At 35.8% G+C, this 23,933-nt stretch overlaps 1 protein-coding gene and 1 long non-coding RNA gene across 4 annotated transcripts in view; one reads left to right on the top strand and one right to left on the bottom strand.

Moving 5' to 3' along the window:
* LOC116170249 (aquaporin AQPAe.a-like) overlaps positions 1-23,933 on the top strand; it is a 63,349-nt gene that overhangs the window by 13,381 nt on the left and 26,035 nt on the right. For 2 of the 3 annotated variants that reach the window (XM_031486490.1, XM_031486491.1), the window contains exon 2: positions 4,057-4,284. In XM_031486490.1, the coding sequence (XP_031342350.1) occupies positions 4,149-4,284 (136 nt within the window). In that variant the 5' untranslated portion in view covers positions 4,057-4,148. Of the gene's footprint in view, positions 1-4,056; positions 4,285-18,807; positions 18,827-23,933 lie in introns of those variants that run through there. The other variant, XM_031486494.1, reaches the window with a different exon arrangement.
* On the bottom strand, positions 16,458-19,013 carry LOC116170250. The gene is made up of 2 exons (XR_004145197.1): positions 18,866-19,013; positions 16,458-18,819 (listed from the first exon to the last, which is right to left on the bottom strand). It is a non-coding gene; the product is annotated as an uncharacterized LOC116170250 (long non-coding RNA).

Genomic DNA, 23,933 nt, shown 5'->3' with positions numbered 1-23,933 from the left:
TTGATGTAGTAGTAGGATATCTTGATTTTAATGTTATTGATCTAATTACCTACCTACAATATAATAAATTTTTTTGAAAAATTTTCTTACTAACATGTTATATCTTCGAAAAGAGAAAAAATTTCTATCAAATGAGCCTTATGAAAATGTGCACTGCCATTTAAAAAAATTCAATTGTTTTTCGTTACTCATTTGTTTTCTGAAACAAAAACAACTGAATGCTGCCTTATTATGGAAAATAAAATTTAGAAATTCGATATTTACCGAGATATATACCTACTATATTCCATACATAATGGGCGCCGTGTATATAATTTATTTTCAATCTGGTCTTAAAACTGATACAGTCGCTGCTTCTAGAAATAACTAATAGGGGATTTTCCTTCATGTTGGATTAAGGGCAGTCAATATAATTTTTACCACGAGGGTAGTATTTTTAACTTTCACTTCGTCAAATAGTACAGTTCTAATATGGCTTCCTCTAAAATGAAGTGAGTTAAACGTAGGTTGTGACAAACAACAATTATTTTGCGTAAATTCCAGTATAATAGATTCCCCACAGACGTCAGTATTGTTTACTTTGGTTTACGAAAGATTTACAAATTGCATTGCGCATTTACATCCCAAGCAAGTATAGGTCGATTGCTGAAACTGTTCCAAAATAGCTTAATGAAACCCTACTGGTCTTTCCAGTGTACGATGAGGTGTATATTAAGCGTAGGGCTAGAGGAGTGAGTGTGCGTATATATGTAAATACGTGTTTTTGTATAAATTAAAAAGAGGCGCTTTTACTAAGGGGAGTAGACGTAATGGCCGAGATAGAATACAATCTGTGACTAGTAAGCGTATGGCTTCATTTTAAATTGACTTTAATTGCAATTTATCATTTACAAAGAAAGCCGCTTTGTTATTTATTGCTAATTATTTTTTAATGAAATATATATGTGAAAATCATCGCTTGTTGGATAGTTTTTCTTCCATTTCTCTCCAAACAGACCACGACACTCACACTTTTAGCAGAATCCTTTGAGACAACACAAGCTAATGAACAGAAAACTGCGCGACGTATGACCAACCTTTGTACATATATGAAGTTTAGGGAGCATCCAAAATTCACGGCTTTCGCCATAATTGCAGGAGATGTCCTCAAAGAATCTTAACTATGTCACATATTCTAAACGGGCATTCGTTCTCTAGAGCAGTGTGTGTTGATATGTTGAGGGATATCAGATGATGTACATAAATGGAAAGGTGGTACGGTATTCATTTTAACTATTGGGTCCGTATGCTTCGCTTTGGTCTCAAATTAAAAATTTGCCTAGCACTTCACTTTTCATGGCTACCGAGTAGAATTACTATCCACGCCGTGCTACAGAAAAAATCGGATATTATTGTTTGGAAAACTTTAGATATGAACAGGAGAGGATTTGTAATTTACAAAAGAGGAGAAAATCTTTAGAACACTGACCATCAGTCCTCAGTCGTATTTGTTTTGGAAGCACGTGGAAGAAAAATTATTCAAAATCAATTAATGGCAGACTAATTGGGATTTTTGTAAAATAATCGTTACTCAGTCGTTACTGTTCAAGGAGAAATGATAGTACCTTTCGTTGTCGGTTCTCTACGTTGTTGGCTAAAATGATTTCCTTTCGATGGACATTTGAACTCTGAAACTGCAATATTCTCGAAAATGAATATGTATAAGATATTAAAGCCAGTACCGCTTATGTAATCCAATGAGTTGAGCGTTACGGTAACGACCGATATGTCTATGACAACATGATTATTATGGAATTGTTTCACCAAATGAAGCTTAAAATGCATTCATCTAAAATATAATTCGTGTACATTTTCCTTTGTTTAGCTTGACAAAGCTAACTATACTCCAGATCTGTCGGTCTGTCGGTCAGTCTGTACTCTCATTTCCGGCTGAAACGATTGGAATCAAATTTGTATAGACATAGAGAGAAAAGCTGAAAAGCTTTTTGGCAGAACGCACATGCGCAGGTGTGCGGGTGGTATCTGTGCAATGTTTTTTAAAATCGAATTAGGAAAAATTTACAGCGGTATCTCTGAAAAGCTCAAAAAGTTTTCTAACAACAGGTGTCTATTTTTTTTTACCAAATTACGATTTTAGGTACAGGGTGGCCAAATAAGAATGCGAGGTACTGTATCTAAAAACCTACGTCCATCGTAGAGGCTTGCGATAAAAAAGTTATGACTAAAACGGCCACGAGAAAAACCGGGAAAATATTTAAAAGTTTCTGAAATGGCTGCTTGGGGGCGTAACTGCAATCTGGAACCTAAAAAAGTGATGTTTCTATGTATTCGGCTATATTAACCTAACAAAAAAATGTCCGGTCTTTGAAGACGACGATAATCTGAACCTTTTTTGTTTGACAATTTTTCCTGTATCTCTAAAAATGAAGTGGTGGTGAGTATTCAAAGGTTTCCGTAAAAAACGCCCTGTATCTTCGGAACGGCCGATTTTAACAAACTTGGGTTAATTGAAAAGAGTTATTCTTCGGCTACAAATATTATAATATTTAAAGTTTTGTTAGTTTCACATATCGCCGCTTGAGGGCTTTTGTCGACATTGCCAGAGAAAGCGTTAATTTTCTCAAAAAAATTAAATGCGTTGGTTAGGTTTTTTTTCATGAAAAATGATGCCTAAACAGGCTCGCAAAAACCGCATCTCGATATCTTGTTCCTAACCTAAAATTTAGCCAAAGAAAATTTTATACCCTCAAAAATTTCTTTTTTTAAGCTAATTTTTCCGGAATTATTTTTATTATGTAATTTGTGGTTCTAAGGTGGATCGATTTAAAAAAGGAAGCTTTTAATGCTGCCGTAAATGCTCGCAATGCTGACCATCACGATGTATATCTATCTATCTATGTCATATACAGGGTCATTCTTGACGAGCGTCAGTTAGAAAGATATGGAGAACCTTTGAAAATGAAACTAAACTGAGAAGTCCTTTAAGGGTTTTGACACATGATGAATTGAACTAAAATATTTTCAAGATGGCACCACTTCCGGAAATACCGGAAGTAGCCATCAACTTTGTTATTTTAAATAGGGACCCCCTATTTTTTCTACATTTTCGGATTCTACGTCGAATTTGGGGTACAACGATTTCCCATAGTTGACCCTTTGCTCCAAGGATTTCGTCGATATTCAAGTTTTTATGTCAAAAATTGAATTTGCAGGGGTCATTTTAAAAATTTATTATTCGAAAACGGTGAGAGATATTGCAAAACAGTTTTCAATGATTTATTAAGGAAAGATCGAATTTTCTTATGGTATACGAAACCGTCTAAAAAAGTGAGACTACGTCACTTTTTCAAAGCTCTCAACTTTTAAATTTTTAAATTTCGGTAACTTCATTTTTTTAAATGGCACCCCCCATTTTGTTCTTCACCGATTTTTTCCTTTTTCCCAGACCTTTAATTTGATACAAAATGTGAAAAGCTGCTTCAAACGGTTTCCAAGATATTCCATGTTTTAGTTACTTCTTGTAGCAAATTGATAAAAAAATTAATTCGCTTGATGTTATTCTTTTGTTTTTATTGTGATTATGTTTAAACGTCAAATTTGCAGGAATAACGCGGTATGTTTCAAACAAAAATACAAAAAAGGAAGCCTGTGGTAGACTGTGAAGAACAAGAAATAACAGCTGTACTGGCGTATTTTGCTGCATCGCTTAATGATATCCAAAGAGAAATAAACATATCAGACACGAGCCCCCTAGCGGCCATTTCACAAACTTAAAAATATTTTCCAGGTTTTGGTCGTGGCCGTTTCAGTAAAACTCTTTTTACCGCAAGCCTCTACAATGGACCTCGCATTCTTAGTTGGCCACCCTGTACACAGCTACAAGACTGCACATGACGAATTGCACCTTTGTAATTGGCCTATAATATGAAATGTATATTTACATTCAAACACAATCATTTATTTTATGCTAAATGAATTTACTTTACGATCGATTTAATTGCACTTTTAGTCATGAATATCTAAAGTAGATAAACTAACGCACCTTTATAATTTCAGGAACGCAGGCACGCAATGCAATTTAAATATTGACACGCGTGGGATTTAATTTTATTTATTATCGGAGAAGAGTCAACAGTTGAATATCTACAATGGCAGACGCTGGAACCCAAACTCAGAACGGATCTATGACGCCTGGAATTGGAAAGATGACGTTAACTGTTGCACCAGTTTCCAGTCTTATTTCGGTTAGCACGACACCTTCATCGCCACCGCCAAAGCAGACAAGTAAGTGATTTAGTACTTTATTTAGTGATTAAATTACTATGTAAAAGAATAATCCAAAATGAACCCATATGTTCAAACGAGTAAATTCCCACTCTATCAGATCAGAACAAAAGATGTAGGTAAGAACACTGAACGAGCAATTATTATTTAGGTATATTATAACATATTTACCAATTTTAATAATAATGAATAACTACCTCAGTTATTAAACAAATAGAGCAATAAACAAAAACAGAGAAAAGCAGCCAGAAATAAATTTACCCCCTTTCTTTAAATGGAACTCTTGCATGTGTTTTAATTACACAAAAATAAACACGTACCTACCTTAATCAAGGGCATTAGCCAAAGTATTGTATAAAATTCAACCCGACCCCAGTACGAGGTGTCTTTGGGGGCCTATTCTAAGGTAAACAGTGCATAAACTTAATGTTAACATACCTTATCTTTATTTACATCGTAGGTAGTTATACAGAACATAAGCACAGTACCTTGTACTTTAATTTAGAGCTGGATATGAAGCCAAAGGGATGTTTCCCTAACTTAAACGTGTACAGGAGATGTTGGAATGGATTTAATTCAATAATTTTTTTTACCATCCTGAGGAACTTCCTTACTTGGGTTTTCCTTTACAAAAAAATTAAGCGGTATAATTGCATAAAGGAAATTTAATGACGATAAGAAAAAATCCAGCGGTAATTTACGAGTCACATATGTAGACGATGACGGCGGCGATAGTCGGCGGAACGGCGGCAGAAAACGGCGGATATCTCCCTCCCCACTCCCTTATAATTAATTAAACAGAAAGTAGACAAAAAAGCTTACCTCGTAATTAAATCGGAGCGGTGAAAGGTTAAAACAAAAGGGCAAGCAAAAAAGCAAAAGCTGACAAGTAGAAAAAAGTAAAAGCAGAAAGATCGTTTGGACGGTACGGTTTCGCAAACATTAGGTAGATAAATAATTTAACTTACTTACGGCAAGCAAAATGGAATAAAGATTCCCACTAAACAACGACTTTAGCTTTTATAAAATTCCACCATTTCGTGAAGGGAGGATACCTGCTTGGCGGCGTGCCCTTGCGATCAAGCCCAATTACGTCCTCCCCAAATGTATTAAAAATACGGGACTGGTGTAAAAATTCAAGTTTTTTAAGAGCGCATCTAACGGATGAAATCTTAACTTAATTGGAGACTGTTATTGTAACACATTCAACTAGTTACGGTTAATTACACTTATCCAAATAGGCGAAATGAAATCTCCAAATTCGACAATCCAGTAGTGCCCTTTTGTTCCTTGGAATGTGAGGTCAAACGGCGATATTGTTATGACGTTGATATTTTCGAACTTGCCGGTTTAATGCTGCTTTTCGTATACCATTAGAAATTAAAATCGATTAATGGGCAATTAACGGACCTCAAACTTAACAAGCATGATTCTCTTCTTCACTGGCAATAGAGCTTTCGGCGGCTGTAGAAACAATTTAAATGTTCTTACAGGAACGGTTGCAAAACACATAATTTCACTACGAAACTTACGTTCATTATCGGCGGTATTAAAAAAAATAAAAAGGAAAACACACAAAGCTCACTCCTCGTCTCCTAGAGCAAATAAGTAAATTCAGAAACTACGGTTTCTTAGTAACCAAACGTCCAATTAAAACGCTTCTAGATACCAGATGTTCAGAAAATCTGGTTGACTCCACAAATATACGGTGTAGTCATAACTTCGGCTTCATTACATCGTTTGAAAATGTTTGCAACATCAGAAACTGCATACCCAATATGCTATTCAAAGACATGCCATTCTTTTTGATATTTCTTGTTCTTCTCGAGGAAACAGTAAATGCAATTTTAGGGAATTACTTGAAGGCGCTTTCAAACGAAATATTTGCAACTCTCCATTTATTTAAAAAATATGTTTGCATTAGTTCTGTAACGGGCGTTAATTGTGTTTCAATTTAAAATTCATTATTTTTAATCTCTACATTGTAGTTAAAAGTAAATTTGTACATATAATGGAGCACATTGTATTTTGAACACTATTTTTATCTCGAGATTCTATTAAGTTAAAAGACGCACATGTTAGAGGTGATACGAGGAATTGACTTAGGCAGGGAGACGCGAGTATTAAAATGCCGATAGCTATACTTGGTTGCTTGCACCGATAATCGGGGCTTGCAATTTGAACCGATGATAGATTTAGCATTGATGATTTACTTACGTTTCATTCGAATTATCAGTGAAAGAAACTGAATTGCGTATATTTTAATGCGTCTCAGTGAAGCTTATTTAATTATTTAGGTTTTGCTTGTTTAAAACAAGTTGTATCATTTGCTACGATAAGATTAATTAACAAAAAGTAATTGAATTCTTTCCTATCTTAAAGTACGAAAGGTAGGTCCAAACGTACTAACCACGAAGGAAGGAGAAAGAGAAGATTGGAAGAATTTAATAAGCAGAACCACGAACCTGTAGTATTTATCAACAATTGTTAACTTTCGTTATAATCCCCTCTATCACACCATTTTTTTTACAACTCAAACCTGATGCCCTGCGCAACTTGTAACCGTAATCATACCTTTTTCTTCGAGTGTCGTCAAATTACAATTTTAGGTAGGCATCATGATGATATCTTTATGTTTCCATATTGTTTATAAGAAGTAAAGTGTCATACTAAATAAAATCAACTGTGCGACGTGGGCTTGAGTAGTGCTTTGAATTTTTGTAAACCTTTAATCTAGGATAAAAAACGGTATTTCATAAATTATAATTTACAGCACTCCACTCACTTTTCATTAATTAAAAATATCATGAAATTATTATCACGGCAAGAGCTTTCTACTTGATTTAAAACTAGAGAACATGCTATAGTTACTGTCATTATAATTACCCTTTAAAACTTTTTACACTAACGTTAATATATTTTCCGTTTAAAATGAAAACAAAAAGATTATTTATTGGTATCTTACCGACACGCAAATATGTAACACTTCTGCAAACATCTGTAATGATATACCATTATATTTTCAGCAATCGCAAATCGCAGTATTGGACTCATGTAGTAAATAGTAATACAACAATTCCATTTTTTCTGACATATTGAACAGCATATCTTTGGTGTAGGTACTTTATTATATCATTATCCGAAAAAGTAAAAACGTAAAGTGTTAAAACTCGTTCACAACACACCGTGTTATGTTGCATCCTCAAGAGGATGTTACATCCAAGCTCTTACGATGCTGGGTTTACAGTGCTCAGAAAGTATCTCCACATGAAAATGAAGGTTTTGTCTATTCTCGATCCCAATAAAGATTACCCTGCACTCTTTAGTGAACGTTTTATCAAATTATATGTCATAATAGGCAACCAACTCTCCACGACGTCTGCTATGAAAACAGTACCTTGAAGGGTCAGCTATTAGTCTTTATTTTTATTATTAGTATCAAATTGTGATTTTTAACACAAAGATGTATATCAGAGAATATAAAGTTGCCCATAACTTTTCCCTTTTGTAACGGATGGTTACCTTCTTGTCGACGATTGTTCTAGCCCAGGCATTTTAGGTTTTGACCCTACGAAAAATAACGTAAATCTGAAAGTTGGCACAGTGGTTCTATTTGATGCTCTGAATAACATATAAAAAGTCCCAAGAGTTCCCATGTCGGCTTCCTTGAAGTTCGGGCTTTCGAAAGTCCGAACTCTTGAAATCTGCACGACGTCACTATAATTATAGCCTAGCGGACGAACGGAACAAGTCCCAGAGTCGCGGGAGGGCTTAAATTAAAGGTTAGTAACCAGGCTATCTTTTGATATTTTTTGCAAGTGCCAGTGACAACTTCCGGCCAGACAGGAAGTGGGAAAAGACCGCGAAACTTGACGAAAAAATCTGTTTTTGTTTTTTGTTTGGACATAGGTGCGATTTAGCGTCCGATATCGGAAAAATGACCAAAACAAATGTTGTAGAGCGTAGTTTTAACTTTAAAACCGTACCCTTTGCGTTGAAATCCGACCAATAGGAGGGGAGCTACAAACCGTTAAGTGCGATCCCACGCGCCGCTCGCCGTTGCGTGACTTGCTTGAGAGGTGCACCAGATCGACCAGATACGGTTGGCTTAATAGCGGCGCATCTCCGACTTATTTGTATTTCGACTGTGAGCGTTTTAGACTTTTGGAAAGTGTTTAGCGCGTAAATTTTGAGGGAAACTGTACAGTATTTTTTTCTAAACAAAACAATCCATATTAAAAATTGTTGAGTAAACTTCGTCGTAAAACAAAGACAGGTTCGCTGTTTTAATTCGACGTTCCTTCTCCATCGGATTCTTCGTCTTCGGACTGGGGTTCGGGAACATTATTACAGCTCCTGCCTCTACAATGGGCGCATGTAGGTTGGCAGAGCCGCACGAACAGCGGTTAAAACAACCTTGCTGGCAAGCGCAAGAAATCAAATGTAGATGTTCGTCTGGTGCTGGTGGCAAACTTGTCGGATTTGGAACAAGTGTGGGACCCATTTTTTTTAGCCCCGTTGGCAAAAGACTGTTCGATAGCCATTCTTGAACCTAAAATAAGGAAAATAGGAAATAGAATTAACTAAATCATTCTAAAAACTACTGTACAATCAGATTCCATATAAACCTCTCGCCAGGAAAGATTGCCGGTCACAGAAGACCTGATCTCGGTCTACAACCTGTCTTTTTCTAAAGATATGAGCGACTTCCAGGATAGGATCGTGCCAATCTTGAACGAAAAGTCTTTTCGTTCAACATTGGCACGATCCTATTCCGGAAGTCGCTCGCATCTTAAAAAAAACATATATTGTAATTTGACACAAGGTGCGCTGTGACCGGCAATCTTTCCTGGCGAGAGTTATACCGTCTTCTTTACTGCCGTAGAGATGAACAATACATTTTTCACCAGCTGATACGATGGATTCTTTTGATGTGCGCGGTTTGTTGAACGTGAACGCAAGATTTTGTAGGTGTGGGTTTTCTAAAAGCTTCCATGCCTTCTTTTTTCCTTGGTTGTACAGCGCCGATGTAGTATCGCAGCCCGTTATCGCATGAAGGAATAGGCGCGAAGAAAGACTGCCTACTATTCCTTCATGCGATAAAGGGCTGCGATACTACATCGGCGCTGTACAACCCAGGAAAAAAGAAGGCATGGAAGCTTTTAGAAAACCCACACCTACAAAATCTTGCATTCATGTTCAACAAACCGGGCACACCAAAAGAATCCATCGTATCAGCTGGTGAAAAATGTATTGTCCATCTCTACGGCAGTAAAGAAGACAATCAAAGCCTGGACGATCTCCAAATTCACGTCTATGCTCGCGCAGTAGCAAAGCAAAGCAAAGCTACGTTTGATCTAGCTACATTGCCGCCAACAACCGCCGCTGCCGAGCAGCACAGTTTGCGGACGTACTTGCAAGTGAGATATGGAATCTGATTGTACAGTAGTTTTTAGAAAGATTTAGTTAATTCTATTTCTTATTTTCCTTGCTTTAGGTTCACGAATGGCCATCGAACAGTCTCTTGCCAACGGATTGGGGCTGGAAAAAAATGGGGCCCACACTTGTTCCAAATCCGACAAGTCTGCCACCAGCACCAGACGAACATCTACATCTGATTTCTTGCGCTTGCCAGCAAGGTTGTTTTAACCGCTGTTCGTGCCGCTCTGCCAACCTACACTGCACTTTAATGTGCGCGCATTGTAGAGGCAGGAGCTGTAATAATGTTATATATAATAATGTTCCCGAACCCCCTTTGTTTTACGACGAAGTTTACTCAAAAATTTTTTATTTGGATTGTTTTGTTTAGAAAAAAATACAGTACAGTTTCCCTCAAAATTTACGCACTAAACACATTCCAAAAGTCTAAAACGCTCACAGTCAAAATACAAATAAGTCAGAGATGCGCCGCTATTAAGCCAACCGTATCTGGTCGATCTGGTGCACCTCTCAGGCAAGTCGCGCAACGGCGAGCGGCGCGTGGGATCGCACTTAACGGTTTGTAGCTCCCCTCCTATTGGTCGGATTTCAACGCAAAGGGTACGGTTTTAAAGTTAAAACTACGCTCTACAACATTTGTTTTGGTCATTTTTCCGATATCGGACGCTAAATCGCACCTATGTCCAAACAAAAAACAAAAACCGATTTTTTTGTCAAGTTTCGCGGCCTTTTTCCACTTCCTGTCTGGCCGGAAGTTGTCACTGGCACTTGAAAAAATATCAAAAGATAGCCTGGTTACTAACCTTTAATTTAAGCCCTCCCGCGACTCTGGGACTTGTTCCGTTCGTCCGCTAGGCTATAATTATAGTGGCGTCGTGCAGATTTCAAGAGTTCGGACTTTCGAAAGCCCGAACTTCAAGGAAGCCGACATGGGAACTCTTGGGACTTTTTATATGTTGTTCAGGGCATCAAATAGAACAACTGTGCCAACTTTCAGATTTACGTTATTTTTCGTAGGGTTGACCCCATTTCTGATCTAAAATGCCTGGGCTATTCGTATAAAATGCAAATCAGAAAATAGACACACAGGTTGTTGGAAAACAATTCTTGCGTGGGTATTTTTCATCAAAGTACGGTGAACGAAAAACCGAGGGTTGGGAATTTATATAAGAAAATTGCGATATGGTCATTCGAACGGATCGGAGACTTGAATAAATTTTTTGTACTCTGTAGCTATCGAACGAAAGCTTATGTCAAAAAGGAGCCTCCCCTTTTACGACCTCATATTCGGTACATCAAAGCTCTCAATGTAGTTACAATTAGAAAAGTCAACTATGTGCCCAGCTACTCACGATTTCCAAGATTCTAAAATTTCTCATTCGTAGGTTACTCTAGTAAGTATGCTCTTTTGTTGGAAAATAGGCTAAAAAATGGATGCAATCAACGATATATTCGTCTGGTAGCTGGTATACCGTTTTTGCCCTTTGATTGTGTACGTGTACCAACTGAATTTTTTAATTCTCTTAAAAAATGGTAGGTACCCAAGCTACGCTTGGAGTATCAAAGTTCTTCAACATTTAACATCGGACGACATTAAATTTAATAGATCGTCAATGAATAGTTTGAACGCTTTCTTGAAAAATGGTGGATGTAAATTAGGATCCTAGTAAGCCATAAGACAAAAATTTGAGAATTGTATTCAGGATATGGACCCGGACTCACACCCTTTGGTACAGGATACCTTATGCAAAAAAGTTCAGGACTCCAGGATGCCTCCCCTAAAAGTAGTTCAAAGTGGCACAAATGGGATGAACAATGCCATATTTAAATTCTTTAATGAAATGTCCTAAAAATTAGCATCGTTTTCTAGAGCAGCATTATCGATCAGTTTCTTGCTTTAGATAATTAGATATTTAGGCAGCACTCAATACATAGCGACATGTGTGAAAGCAGTGAGAACGTTTTGTTCTAATCTGAGTTAAGCGAATTTTCGTAGGAAGTAATGGCCTGTCATAAATTGTGATGAAATAGAAATGCGTACAACACGCAATTCTCTAAGAATCAATAAAAGTTATGAGGAATGATTTATTTTAACTAAATTATCGAAGGTAGCTGCGCGAATGGTTCGCTATTTATAGCTAGTTTAGTTTTGTTATCCATTGAACAAATATACGTCACGTTATTCATATAGTTACAGCCACTAGTATATATTTATATTATTATATTTACCTACATCTGTAGTACAACCAACCTAGATTTGTTGTGATATAATAGCGAATGAATGATTATACTATCAGATCAGCTGAACTATTGTTTGTACTGATGTAGGTATAAATTACGAAGCCAGAAAAAAATTAATATCATTTCGATAGAGAACTTGAACTCAAAAATTCTCTAACTAAAACGTCCAATCGCTCGATATTCAAAAACTGAAAATTCAGGTGCTTTTCCAAAACAGGGCCGACTCAAGGCAAAAGTTACATCATAATACTATGGTTACATGTAAGCTAGCACTCAAATTTGCGCCTCTGCCTGCCTCGCTATAGCCTGAATAATGGGAACTTTTGACAAGCATGTTTTTAAAAATACAGGGTTTTAATTAATGTCATGCAGATATTTCAGGGGGTGATAACACTCATCAAAATAAGACAAAAATGCAAAAATGTGCGTGGTCTAAAGAGCTTCATTTTCGTTATACATGGTGGCAAAGTTTCAATTTTTAGCGCATTTTTGAAAAAAAAAATACGCTATTATATTCGTTATGGCTGGCTGGCTGGCTGTCCGGGTGAGATCTCAGCAACTACAATAGCTAGAGACTTCAAATTTTCACTAAAACTTATTGCTCTAGTGTAGATGTGCAGGCTCTATTTTGAGTTAGATTACTTGTGAGATCGATAATTTAAGGTAATAATTTCGATATGGTTTTCGGAGGTGCTATAATTTTACCGTTAGATAGCGCTACCAGTATAAAAAAACTTAATTATTTACTTTGTGATTTGTTTTACAAATTAAAGACGTACCCTCAATTGAAATTAAACAAAATTAATTGTTTAACGCCGCCAAAATTACTCGTGAGATCGATAATTTTAAACTTCCCTAATAAAATACTGACCTGTATTACCAAAAATGCGCTTTAATCATGCATACGCTGATTTACAACTTGTTTTCTCGTATTTTGTATTTTGTATTGTTTCACATTTGATACATCAATTATTTTTTAGAATCTCTACAAGTATCAAAATAATTGGTCGCGGTATACAGAGTGGGTATTACATTTTCTTTGCCACCCTGTATAACGAAAACGACGCGTTTTAGACGATGCATATATTTGCATTTTTTTTCTTATTTTGACGAGTACTACCACCCCCTGAAATATCTGCATGACAATAATTAACAGCTTGTTCATATTTAAAACATTTATAACAAGCAGACCGGGCGAACTTCATACCGCTTATCAGTCCCGCTAATTCCAATTGTTCCGGGGTTGAACATTAGGTTATTTTGTGGGTTTAAAATTGTGTTCTCACATTCTTTTGAAAAGCAAAGTTATACAAAAATGCTACAGAGTTTTCCGAAGGGATAACGCGTCTGCTATTTACGAAGATGCCTCTCGTGTACGGATTTTTACGTCCTTGGTCCGTCAGTCATTAAACTTTGCGCCCCTTCTTGTCTGCGGCGTAAGCGGCGGGTTACATCGCTTACACCTAAAGTCGGCCCTGTTCCAAAAGATGTGCAACTTGCTGTGTAAAGTTAAAAAAACAACGTCAATCCCGAGACTATTTTTTAATTATTCGACTTTTACTTTCGTAGAAGCGGAAAATCGGAAAAAAACTAGATAGGATTCCATTCTTTATTACTACATTTGCTTCTTGCATTATTAACACCTGAGATAAATAAATGAGTGTCGACTCTTGGCACTATGGGTTAATAATGAGGTTTCAATATTAATTGTTCTGGTCAGATTGCCTGTTTGGCAGTTGCCACAAAGAGCATATACCCTGTGCAAGAATTACTACATGATGCTACATACTCGTACTTTCCGAATGTTTGTCGTTTTAACAAATTAAAATCTTTTTTCAAAACTTACAAATGTTACCGTTGTGTTTTTGTTCTGACATGCCTTTATTTGTGACTAAGTAGCAGTTGAAATCAAACCATATGAAGTTCTCAATTGCCCTACGATCAAGCTAGAAAGAGAACACCAGAGCCAACTAGTATCAAAGGCAAAATTAATGGTCAAATGGGTCTAATGGGAGAAATTAATTAATTATTGTGCTGTTATCTTATCGTTTTACGTTTAAGGCTGTTTATTGATGTTCTTATTTGTTCCTAAAATAAAAATTGACTTAAATTTGGTATTAATAAACTCGGCAGTTATTTTGGTGTTTGAGTGGAGAGTTCATGCGTCATGCATATAAATGGTTTCTTTTTCACTTGTCTGCCACCCACAAACATTGCGAACCGCGCCAAAAATTGCGCAATGTTTTTCAATCTATACCTACAAGTGCACTAAAGTAGTGTTTACCACAATGTTGAAATACCTTGTAGGTACTTTTAATAAATTTATTTTGAAGTATCAATTATCAAATTACTGAAATACCTAGAATATTGGATATGTTACGCAGCGAAATAAAACCAAAAGTCCAAATACTTCGCTCGAGTACGTGCACAGAATCCCCAAAATGTACGTCCTGTGTCTTTCCCAGCAAGATTAAACATAAAATAATGAAACTAACAGCGTTGCGTAGGTTTTTGGATATGCTCTCTTCCATTTTGTTTAGAGTTCCTAGGGACCCTTGTACTACACCACCCACAAAACACCTATTTAGCTAAACAAATTAAAATTGAAACTTAGAATTTTTATCATTTCTTCTCGTAAACTTCCAGCATCTCCTACAAAGAAAAATCATAATATTGATTAAAATTAATAATTTAGGAGACTCGCCGTGGTCTCGGTCAACTCCGAAATTTCAAATAACCTATTAAGCACATTTTTATCAACACCTGAAATAAATCTTGAATATGAAGAGAAAAACTTAATTAATTGACGACGACAAAGATTTATTCCGATGAAAATAAAAGCAACATTTCTGAATTAAAGAGAAGCTCGTCTTTACGTGGTACCCCGTACTCAGTCGGTCGATAATTAAAATCTAATAAGTCTAAAATCCGGTCGTGAACCAATTTGTAATAAACTGGCGCGCTTCAGAACTTCGCTTATCTTTAACACAAACTCGATCATAAACGAACTGGCATGTTGAAAACGGTGACAAGAATTATCGGTGGCTGTGCGAACGGTTTAAACTTTTAACTTTAAAGTTAAAGTGATCTCTTTATCTACCCTAATGGTTAAAGAGCCTACTCATCCACACCTATTAAAATATCAATTTAACACCTGCTATAAAATAAATAGATTTAAATAAATTATTACGCAATTACAAACATTCTAAAAAGAAAGATATAAGACTACAGATATACAATTTAAATAAACCAGTTCTGTGCGTGTTCGTAAGTAACGTAACTGATTTCATATACAGTGTCTTCCGTCATCATTTCCAGCGTGTAGACTCTACAAGACGTTGTTTACACAACAGTATGTATGTATTCAATTCATTGATTAAACGACGTTCCATAGGTACTAAATGTCAAACTTGAAATGAAAAACAAATTGAAAATAAAGAATTACAGCTTCTCCCTCCCTCCTCCGCCCCCCCCCCCCCCAAATATGTAATTTTCAAATATTGGATCCTCAAATTATTTTAGAACTCAATTTTTGGGGCACTTCTGATAGCTCGAACTTCTATTGCTCTTGACCATGCAAAAGTACGCCACTGACCATCGAGTACGTAGATTGATAGCAAACTTAGAAAACCTAGAAGCTTATTTTAAGATAAGTTTAGATTCCATGTTGGCCGATCTTCCTGGAAGTGAAACAATTCACTAAATTGTTTCTTCCACTTAAGTTATACGAATTGGAAGGAAAAAAATCGAAATTCGTGAAACTGCCACTGATGGTCTGTGCAATTTCAATGACAGAGAAAATAGATATTTTAATCTGGATCAAACGTTTATTATATTTTAAATCCATACACTATAGTCACAGCTATAGAGATGCTCCATAAATCACTCTCGAAAACTGAAACATAACTAGGCCACTCTCCTTCATTCATCAAGCAAAACTAATATTTACAACCGCAAAACCGTTTTATATTTTGCCATACCTTTGCTTATTTAGTCGTAAACGTCATACAAGATAGTTTACTATCTATTTTTACCCCGCTATTCGCATTCGTAAAATTATCAAAACCACATGAACTGGAGATTATAACTTTGCGTAATGCAGAGTAATCTAATTAAGACAGATAAGCCTTTAAGATAATATAAACATTTTAATGCCATTTAAATATGTACCTAAGGCTAAAACCGTCGTTTCCAGTAAAAAGTAAATTCTACTGATTTAAGGCAAAACGGAGCTGAGCATGGTTTCCTCAGACACAACAAATTTTAGGTACGTTACGTGTTACGTCAAAAAGCTTGTAACGCTCCTTTTTATGTCCCACTGACGTCAATTTGTTAAGAGCTCGCGTTACATCCACCAATTGAGAAATAAAAATATAATCAGCTTTCCAGAAGTGTACTAGGCATAACAGACATGGAAGAAACTACCATTGCAACAGTTGCTGACGACACTGCAATCATAGTGGTAGGAATCAATAATTTAAATTCCCTGCGTATGCCGTTATATACAAAATTTTATTGATCGCGCAAGGCGCTGTCCGAAGACGTCACTCAGCTTTAAGAAATTTGCTTTTAACCAGCCGTTACATTTAGCGATCCGAAAAAAGTTCTTTGTTTATCGCGATGAGTTTCAAGCTCAGTTTATTTAATCCCGATTATTTTATTTGAAAATGTTCCTTCACGTAAATTGTATCACTTATAAATGAAGAACCTGGTTCGAATCAGTCTGGTAAAAAGTTTCTCCTCGTCTCACAATCCACTGTAATTCGTCTATTCGCACACATGTAAAATTGCAGGTAACACAATTTGAAACAAACCCGAATTTGTTTAAACGTTTCTCTACGACGTTTTCGAAATTTAGGAAGTCTCGCCACTTGATACGTTTTTTACTCGAAGTTGAACTGCTAATCTTTACAGCGACTTAAATAAATTTTATCGACTACTTCCGCGTTCTGGTTCTTGAACTAGAACCACGAATCTTCACATATATGGCAAGATATTTCTTGCAACCCAGCTAAAAATGCCGAACGCGAAATAATTGTTTCACAGATCGATATTGTACGTGGACGCTCCTTAAAACGAACACCTTTGTATTGACGCAAAATGAACCAACCATAATAATAAATTAGCGTACCCAAAATGGTACTGGCTCGCACTCGTAACTTCTCTAAAAATTAAATTTCGCGAACCTAACATAGTACAAACACAAATTAGCACACCTTTTTAAACGAATACGTGCTCGGCTTTAAACAGAACGGAACGAAACTCTTAGGTTGGAAATGGATCGTGGCAATCACGCTCGCTTTCCCCAATACGGTTTCTGTTATCGCCAGACATACTTTTATTCATGTTCGCGATGAAGCGGTATATGTGTAACGTTTAACAAAATACAAATTCAAAACCAAATGTTTGAAAGCAGCTAAACGACCACCTGTTACACCCGGCACAACGTGATAATTGACAGTGAGAAGATCCATTTTAAAGACACAAAATAATGTTTAAGAAGTTTGACAACAACACACTTCCAAACCGCTTGAAAAATACGTTTACGTGTGAACAGATCTGCTCGGTTTACATTAAAGCAGCATTCCCCAACCTTTTTGAGTAATGTCCACAGTCAGTGTTGCCGGCGCCGCACGGCGTGAATCCTACAAGATTACCAGTGTTGACAATGCTCCTGTATTTTAGTTTTTTCGATGCATTTATTTATTTTGTCGAGTCTTTTTTTTTCTTTGTTTTATTTTATGTGAAAACGACAAGAGCATTTTTTCTCTATATAACGTTCCCGAAGACCAAATAGCAGTAAATTGTCATTATTAATAAGGTGATCTTATCGATAGCTGTGTATATTCAAAGTCGATACTTATTCTCGGATAGTGAAAATAATGCTATTCTTCTGTTCCACTGTATTTTTTTACTTGATTTGATTATATGGGTATTATTACTGTAATTAAATGTAAGAAGGGATCTGGAATTTTGCTCGGTATACAGGCTGTCCACTTCGGCCATGGCTTTAATAGTTTGTACCTACAAATATACCCAAGTTGAGCTTAGCTTAAGTGTATCTTCAAATCTATGGTTGCCATGCATTTTAAGCGACTGCGGTACCCACTTCGTATAGGTATCCACAATCCACAATCCACATAGAAACAATAATTAGTTAAAAGCCTCTTATTTTTAGATAACTTCGCGGTCGCAATTTTTATTGAGAGATAAAGAAAATCCTCAAATCTCAACTTTGTCCGCTTACTAGAAATCGCAGTGGTTTAGCCACGGATCATTTTTTGACGTTAGAACTCTCATCAGCATCTCCAGAGCTCGACCTATCGCATTATCCCATTTCGCATCTCGCGCGTTGGAAATTTTGACAACGCCCATTTTGATCGCGTTGGGGCAATAAGCATCGCATAGTGTTCATATCAGAAGAAACGTTCATCTAAAAGTAATCCGATATTGAAATATTGGTATTACGTTGTAACTGTTGTATAAGGATAAGATTATTACACCCCCTTTATGTTGATGGCTTAGTCGCATTGGTAAGCTGATTTCTTGATTAAAACAGGTTTTCCATAGTAGCAACCATATCATCATGATTATCCCTGCATAATTGATAAGAGTTACGGGATCTCAAGTTTCAGTTCAATTTATCTGATAGAGGTTACATTTCCGCAATATCATGAACCAATCACAAAGTCATTTTCGAATTTGGGCTGAAGATAATACAATGCGATAACTCTAGAGCGGCAAATTTTAAAGTTTATCTTATCGGCATGCGTTCGGTTCTAACTTAATTAGTGAGGTTCTAACATTGTAAAGCGTGTGGACGTGTAACTAAGTACATCTAGTACCATACGATTCCTAAAAGGTAAGTGTTCGATAAATTTATCATCTAGTTAATACACACGATTTGCACTCCAATTGAAACGCACGGATGATGAATCCCATTTTCTACAATTGGGTATTAAAGCAAAGCTCACTTGGAACATATCAATCAACTGCGTTACTAACGTCCATGGACATAAACACAATGCTAAAGTGTCAAGTGCAACTACTTGTTTATGGTTTTGTAAATCATCTGAGACGTAAAATTTATTACCTAATAAAGTGTCACAGTGATCATACGCTATTTAACTTGATTTATGACAAAAGGGTATTATGTGCACCGTAACTAGCTACAGTTAATTAGCTATTATAGTATTTATGTGGTGGTTACAATAGTCTTACAATTGTTTCAACTTGAAATTTTATCTATTTCATTGCAGTTGTTTATTTTTAGGATTTTGTTCATTGTTCTTAGTTTTTGTAGGACTTCTATTAATATTATTATTATTTATATACACCCGTTCAAATGATTGACGAAATCTCAGCACTCAGTCGTAGAAAGCTGTTTGATGCCTTATTTGATTGAGATTATGCTAAAAACATGATCTGCTGTAACAAACATTCTCCAATGAGTGGGACATCTTCTGATACTTCGTTCCAGATACGCGTTCTTACAGTTTCGACACCTCCAAGAGATATATAGTCTCATCCAGACCTTTCATTTTCCTTTTATAATCACTTTTTCCGAAACATATGAGATATTCATATAACCGGTCTCAATCGAGGATGGGACTGAAGTTGATAAAATTCGTGCTGTCGAGTGCTTTCCTTGGAGTACCATAAAAGATAGAAGCATCTCTCTCCAACTCCCACCCGAGCAAACTAACGTATGATGGTATTTTATATAATAACAAAGGTTAGCTTCCTTGGCTTCTTAAGACACAAAAAATGTATCTTTATTGAAGTTTCTAAATTTTCATTTTCAGCGAGGAAATTATTTCAGTTCTTCAAAGTTTTCCGATTTTTTGGTTTCTTTAGACATCACATTTTTCAGATACTTCGGATTTTGCATTGTTCAGATTTTTTCACTCTTTCCGGTGCTTCATATCCTGAATTACACCGATCTTTTAGGCGTTTCGTATAGGTACTTCTGATCCTTCATGTCTAAATACCTCAGATTCTCATCTTGGATTTTATCTAAAAATTCAAATTATTTTGATTTTTCAGATCCTACACACTAGTTCCAATGCTTAAGATTTCTCTTGTTACGAGTATTTAGATTCACACTTCACATCTTTAAATTCTTAAATTCTTATTTAGTAAAGACTTTTAAAAGATTTAAATTCTATAAATGATTCGAAATATCAGAATTCTTGATATCCTTCGAAATCCTTTCCACGTATTCTGTTAATAATTCTTGAGTTCTTCATAGACTTTAAGTTCTTTAAAACTGCTAGAATCTTCCAATTTTTAAGATCTTTTGAATTTCGTTTTTCCGATTCTTAAAATTTTTCAGATTCACCTGATTCTTAGGTTTGCTTGCTTTCACTTCATCGTATCACTTCCAAATGTTCAGATTATAGGTACGGATTCAGATTGTTTACACTTTTTGGATTCATTACATTCATTTTCTTAACATTCGTCGGATCTTTCGCATCCTTTATCTTGTTCTATTTTTTCAGATAGTTCGGTTTCTTCTGATTTCTTGGGTTGCGCACAGCTGATGTTTAAAACATGCGATATGTTTGCCTTTATTAGAAGCAACTTCGGTTAAAATTTCAAAAAAAGATCTACAAATATTCTGTTTACTATATGCTTGGCTTTATCTATGGTTAAAATTTCCAAAAAGTATCTCTAATAATTGCCCAGTTTGCGCATGCGCACATCTGATTTTTACAATATGATATATGTTGTCTTTACTAGAAGAATCTTTGGTTAAAATTTTAAAAAAATTTGTATAAATCAGAAAGTTGAAAGTCTGCACAAGCACCCGAGCAATAAGCTAACGAATTCAAAAAGAGCGAACTAAATATCTTGAAAACTGCAGGAATAATTAAGGCCTCGGGCGGACGGAGAAAGTGGCCATAACAGCGCCTTCCAACATGAGTTGAAAAATGCGCTAAAAAGGTGGAATCGACAGCTGCCATGTAATAAATTTTTTGTACTCATTGAATGGAAAGATAATGTTTCCAAGCATCCTCGATGCACGGGAAAACGACTTTCCCGCATCGCGGTGTTTTTTAGTTTCCGCTGGAGAGAAGGGGTTATGCGCGTTCTTCGGTTGGTAGTACTTATTGAAGTCAACGAACGTCATGTCATGGTTAACTGTCATCTGCTGTAAAATCAATTAAACCGTTGGTTGAGAGTACCTATTTAGTGCGATTAATCGGAAACAGACGTACACTAAGTTTTACGTAAATATATAAACAAGAACTTATAACGCAATCAAATTATTTTTCAGAATTGGAACTCAAGAAAAAGTAAAATTTATTGTTAAAACGTCTTAAAATGTGACCAGTGATATTCTGCAACTATTCGCATATGCAGTTTAAGAAAGCACATATTAACACACACAAAGCTTCCAAGGATTTTAAATGTAACGAGTGTATTTACGCAACTCAAGATATTCAGTGCAAACGATGCAATGCCGTGACCAGTAGCACTCATTGCAAAGGCAAAATATGTATTAACCAAAGATGTGGAAGTTTTAAATGTGACCAGTGCATTATTAAAAGTGGGTAGTTACAAAATTATGTTACCAACCAAACATATGATTGTGTTACCAACTCATGATTTAAAAAAAGCTAATTTACAAAACTTTATTAATTTTGACCTTTTTTACGCAATTCGTTACAAAAAATATTGTACCTAACTCTTTCGGAAAGAATTTTCCCGCATTCGCACTAAATGCAGCACTCCCTACGGTCGTGCTGCAAACAAAGTGCTCATGCGGGAAAATTAACTTACCGAACTTGTTAGGTAAATAACTATTTTGCAGTTTTAGGCAAGTCATACGCTTTCTACGACGACTGCCAGTTAGTTGTCCGGGTGGTAGCCGTGATATCTTGAATACTGTTCCCATTTAGAATGCAAGATTGGCCGTCTTGGATGCTAGACCCATAAAAATGCGTTTTGAGGAGTTAAACACGACATTTAAAAAATAATTTGGGGGGTTCTAGAAGAATCGCCTAGTCATCAATGACAGGTGTTTTTATTTACTAAGATTTACTTTTCAATTAAGGTGTTGGTGACTATACGAATAAAGATTAACAAGTTAAAAATTAATCGTAAACGATTTACATAAAGCGCATTTCCACTTGCATTCATTTCCCATTTGTAAGATGCAACTTCTGTTAAAATCGTAAAAATCCGCCCACAAATATGAAAGATAGCGTTGCACATGGGCAATCCATTGTTGACGTGCTACTTCAATTTCAGTTTATGAGAAGAATTTCATTTCAATGCTTTTCTAAATAAGAAAGTTGGAACTGCGCATGCGCAAACCTAAATTTTAAAACTAATTTACTATAACTAACTAATAAACTAAGATTTTCCTTTGTTCCAAGCGCCTAAGTATCAAATTTCACTTAAATAGTTCCATAGATAAAAAAGTTGGCACGGCGCATGCGCAAAATAAAATTTTGAAACTGGCGCTAGATTTTCCTTTATTCCAAGTGCCTATGTATCACATTTCATTTAAATTCTTCCATAAATAAAAAAGTTGGCACTGCGCATGCGCAAAACCAAATTTTGAAATTTGGCGTTTGATTTTCCTTTATCCCAAGTGCCTATGGATAAATTTCGTTTAAATTCTTCCATAAATAAAAAAGTTGGCACTGCGCATGCGCAAAACCAAATTTTGAAATTGGCGTTTGATTTTCCTTTATCGAAGTGCCTATGTATCAAATTTCGTTTAAATTCTTCCATAAATAAAAAAGTTGGCACTGCGCATGCGCAAAACCAAATTTTGAAATTGGCGTTTGATTTTCCTTTATTCCAAGTGCCTATGTATCAAATTTCATTCAAATACTTTTATAAGTAAAAAAGTTTGCAATTCGGTTTATAAATGGTCGAGATGCGAAAAGGGCACTGTGAATTTTGAATCGATTCGATCCAACTTTTGGCATTGCGTATTATATGGCTAAATCTATGCCCATATTGAATTTCATGCAATTCAGTTCATAACTAACGGAGATGTAAACGCGATCGAACATTTCTAAACAAAGTTATCGTTCACACGGACAGATAGATGGACAGACAGACAAAGGAACAGACGGAGAGACCAACCGGCAGGCGACAGATAGCAATGCAAAATTATAAACGATCTCTAGGATCGTTAATAAACGGCAAAAGTGTAAAATTATGGAACATGTAAAAAACGGTTTTTTGTTTTTTTTACAATAACTTTTTTTGTAAGCGGTACAGAAAAAATTCCTTCCTTGGTACAAGACTCGACACCATAACGAACCAAATAGCGAAAAAAGTAGAACAATAGCTCTTAAGATAAAAAACTAGTAGCGTCGCAAAGTTAGCGGACGGACGGACGGACGGACGGACAAAGTGGCCACAATAGCGCATTTTTTTTTTTTTTGTGGAAATGCGCTAAAAAGTAATGCAGACGCTGATCTCTATACCTTTTATCGCGTCAACTTACAATTTTTCGTTCATTAAATAGCGAAAGTGTAAGCGGCGCGCGGTGTATGTTGCGTTGTTTCAATGGTATATAAGATAATAATAATAATAATCCTTTATTTGCTCAACAGAAAGACATAACCTTTCCAATTTCAGAGCAAAAACAACATTTTACAACTTGCCAGAGTACAATAGAGTTAAAAATAAATCAAAAATAATCAAAAAATATGTATGGGATGAATGGTAAGGATCTTTCCCTTGGAGAGGCTGAACTAATAAGGCTAAGGGTTAGTTTTGTTTAATTAGGATGCATGTACCTAAACTCACTAAACTCAACAAAATCAGTTCTACTAATTAAGGACAAACTGAAACACGAAAATGTTGCTAAGTACATCCCCTATTTAAATAACCTGATTCTTTTAAATCTGTGTTCTTAACACCGCAGCACTTCATTTTTGACATGTTATAATCTAAATTTTGATTTTTAATTGCGGTGACGTACAAACTAAAAATAGTAT

This window comes from Photinus pyralis, unplaced genomic scaffold (genome assembly GCF_008802855.1).
Source record: "Photinus pyralis isolate 1611_PpyrPB1 unplaced genomic scaffold, Ppyr1.3 Ppyr1.4_LG5, whole genome shotgun sequence".
NCBI lineage: Eukaryota > Metazoa > Arthropoda > Insecta > Coleoptera > Lampyridae > Photinus > Photinus pyralis.
This window is presented reverse-complemented; position numbering and strand designations above follow the sequence as displayed.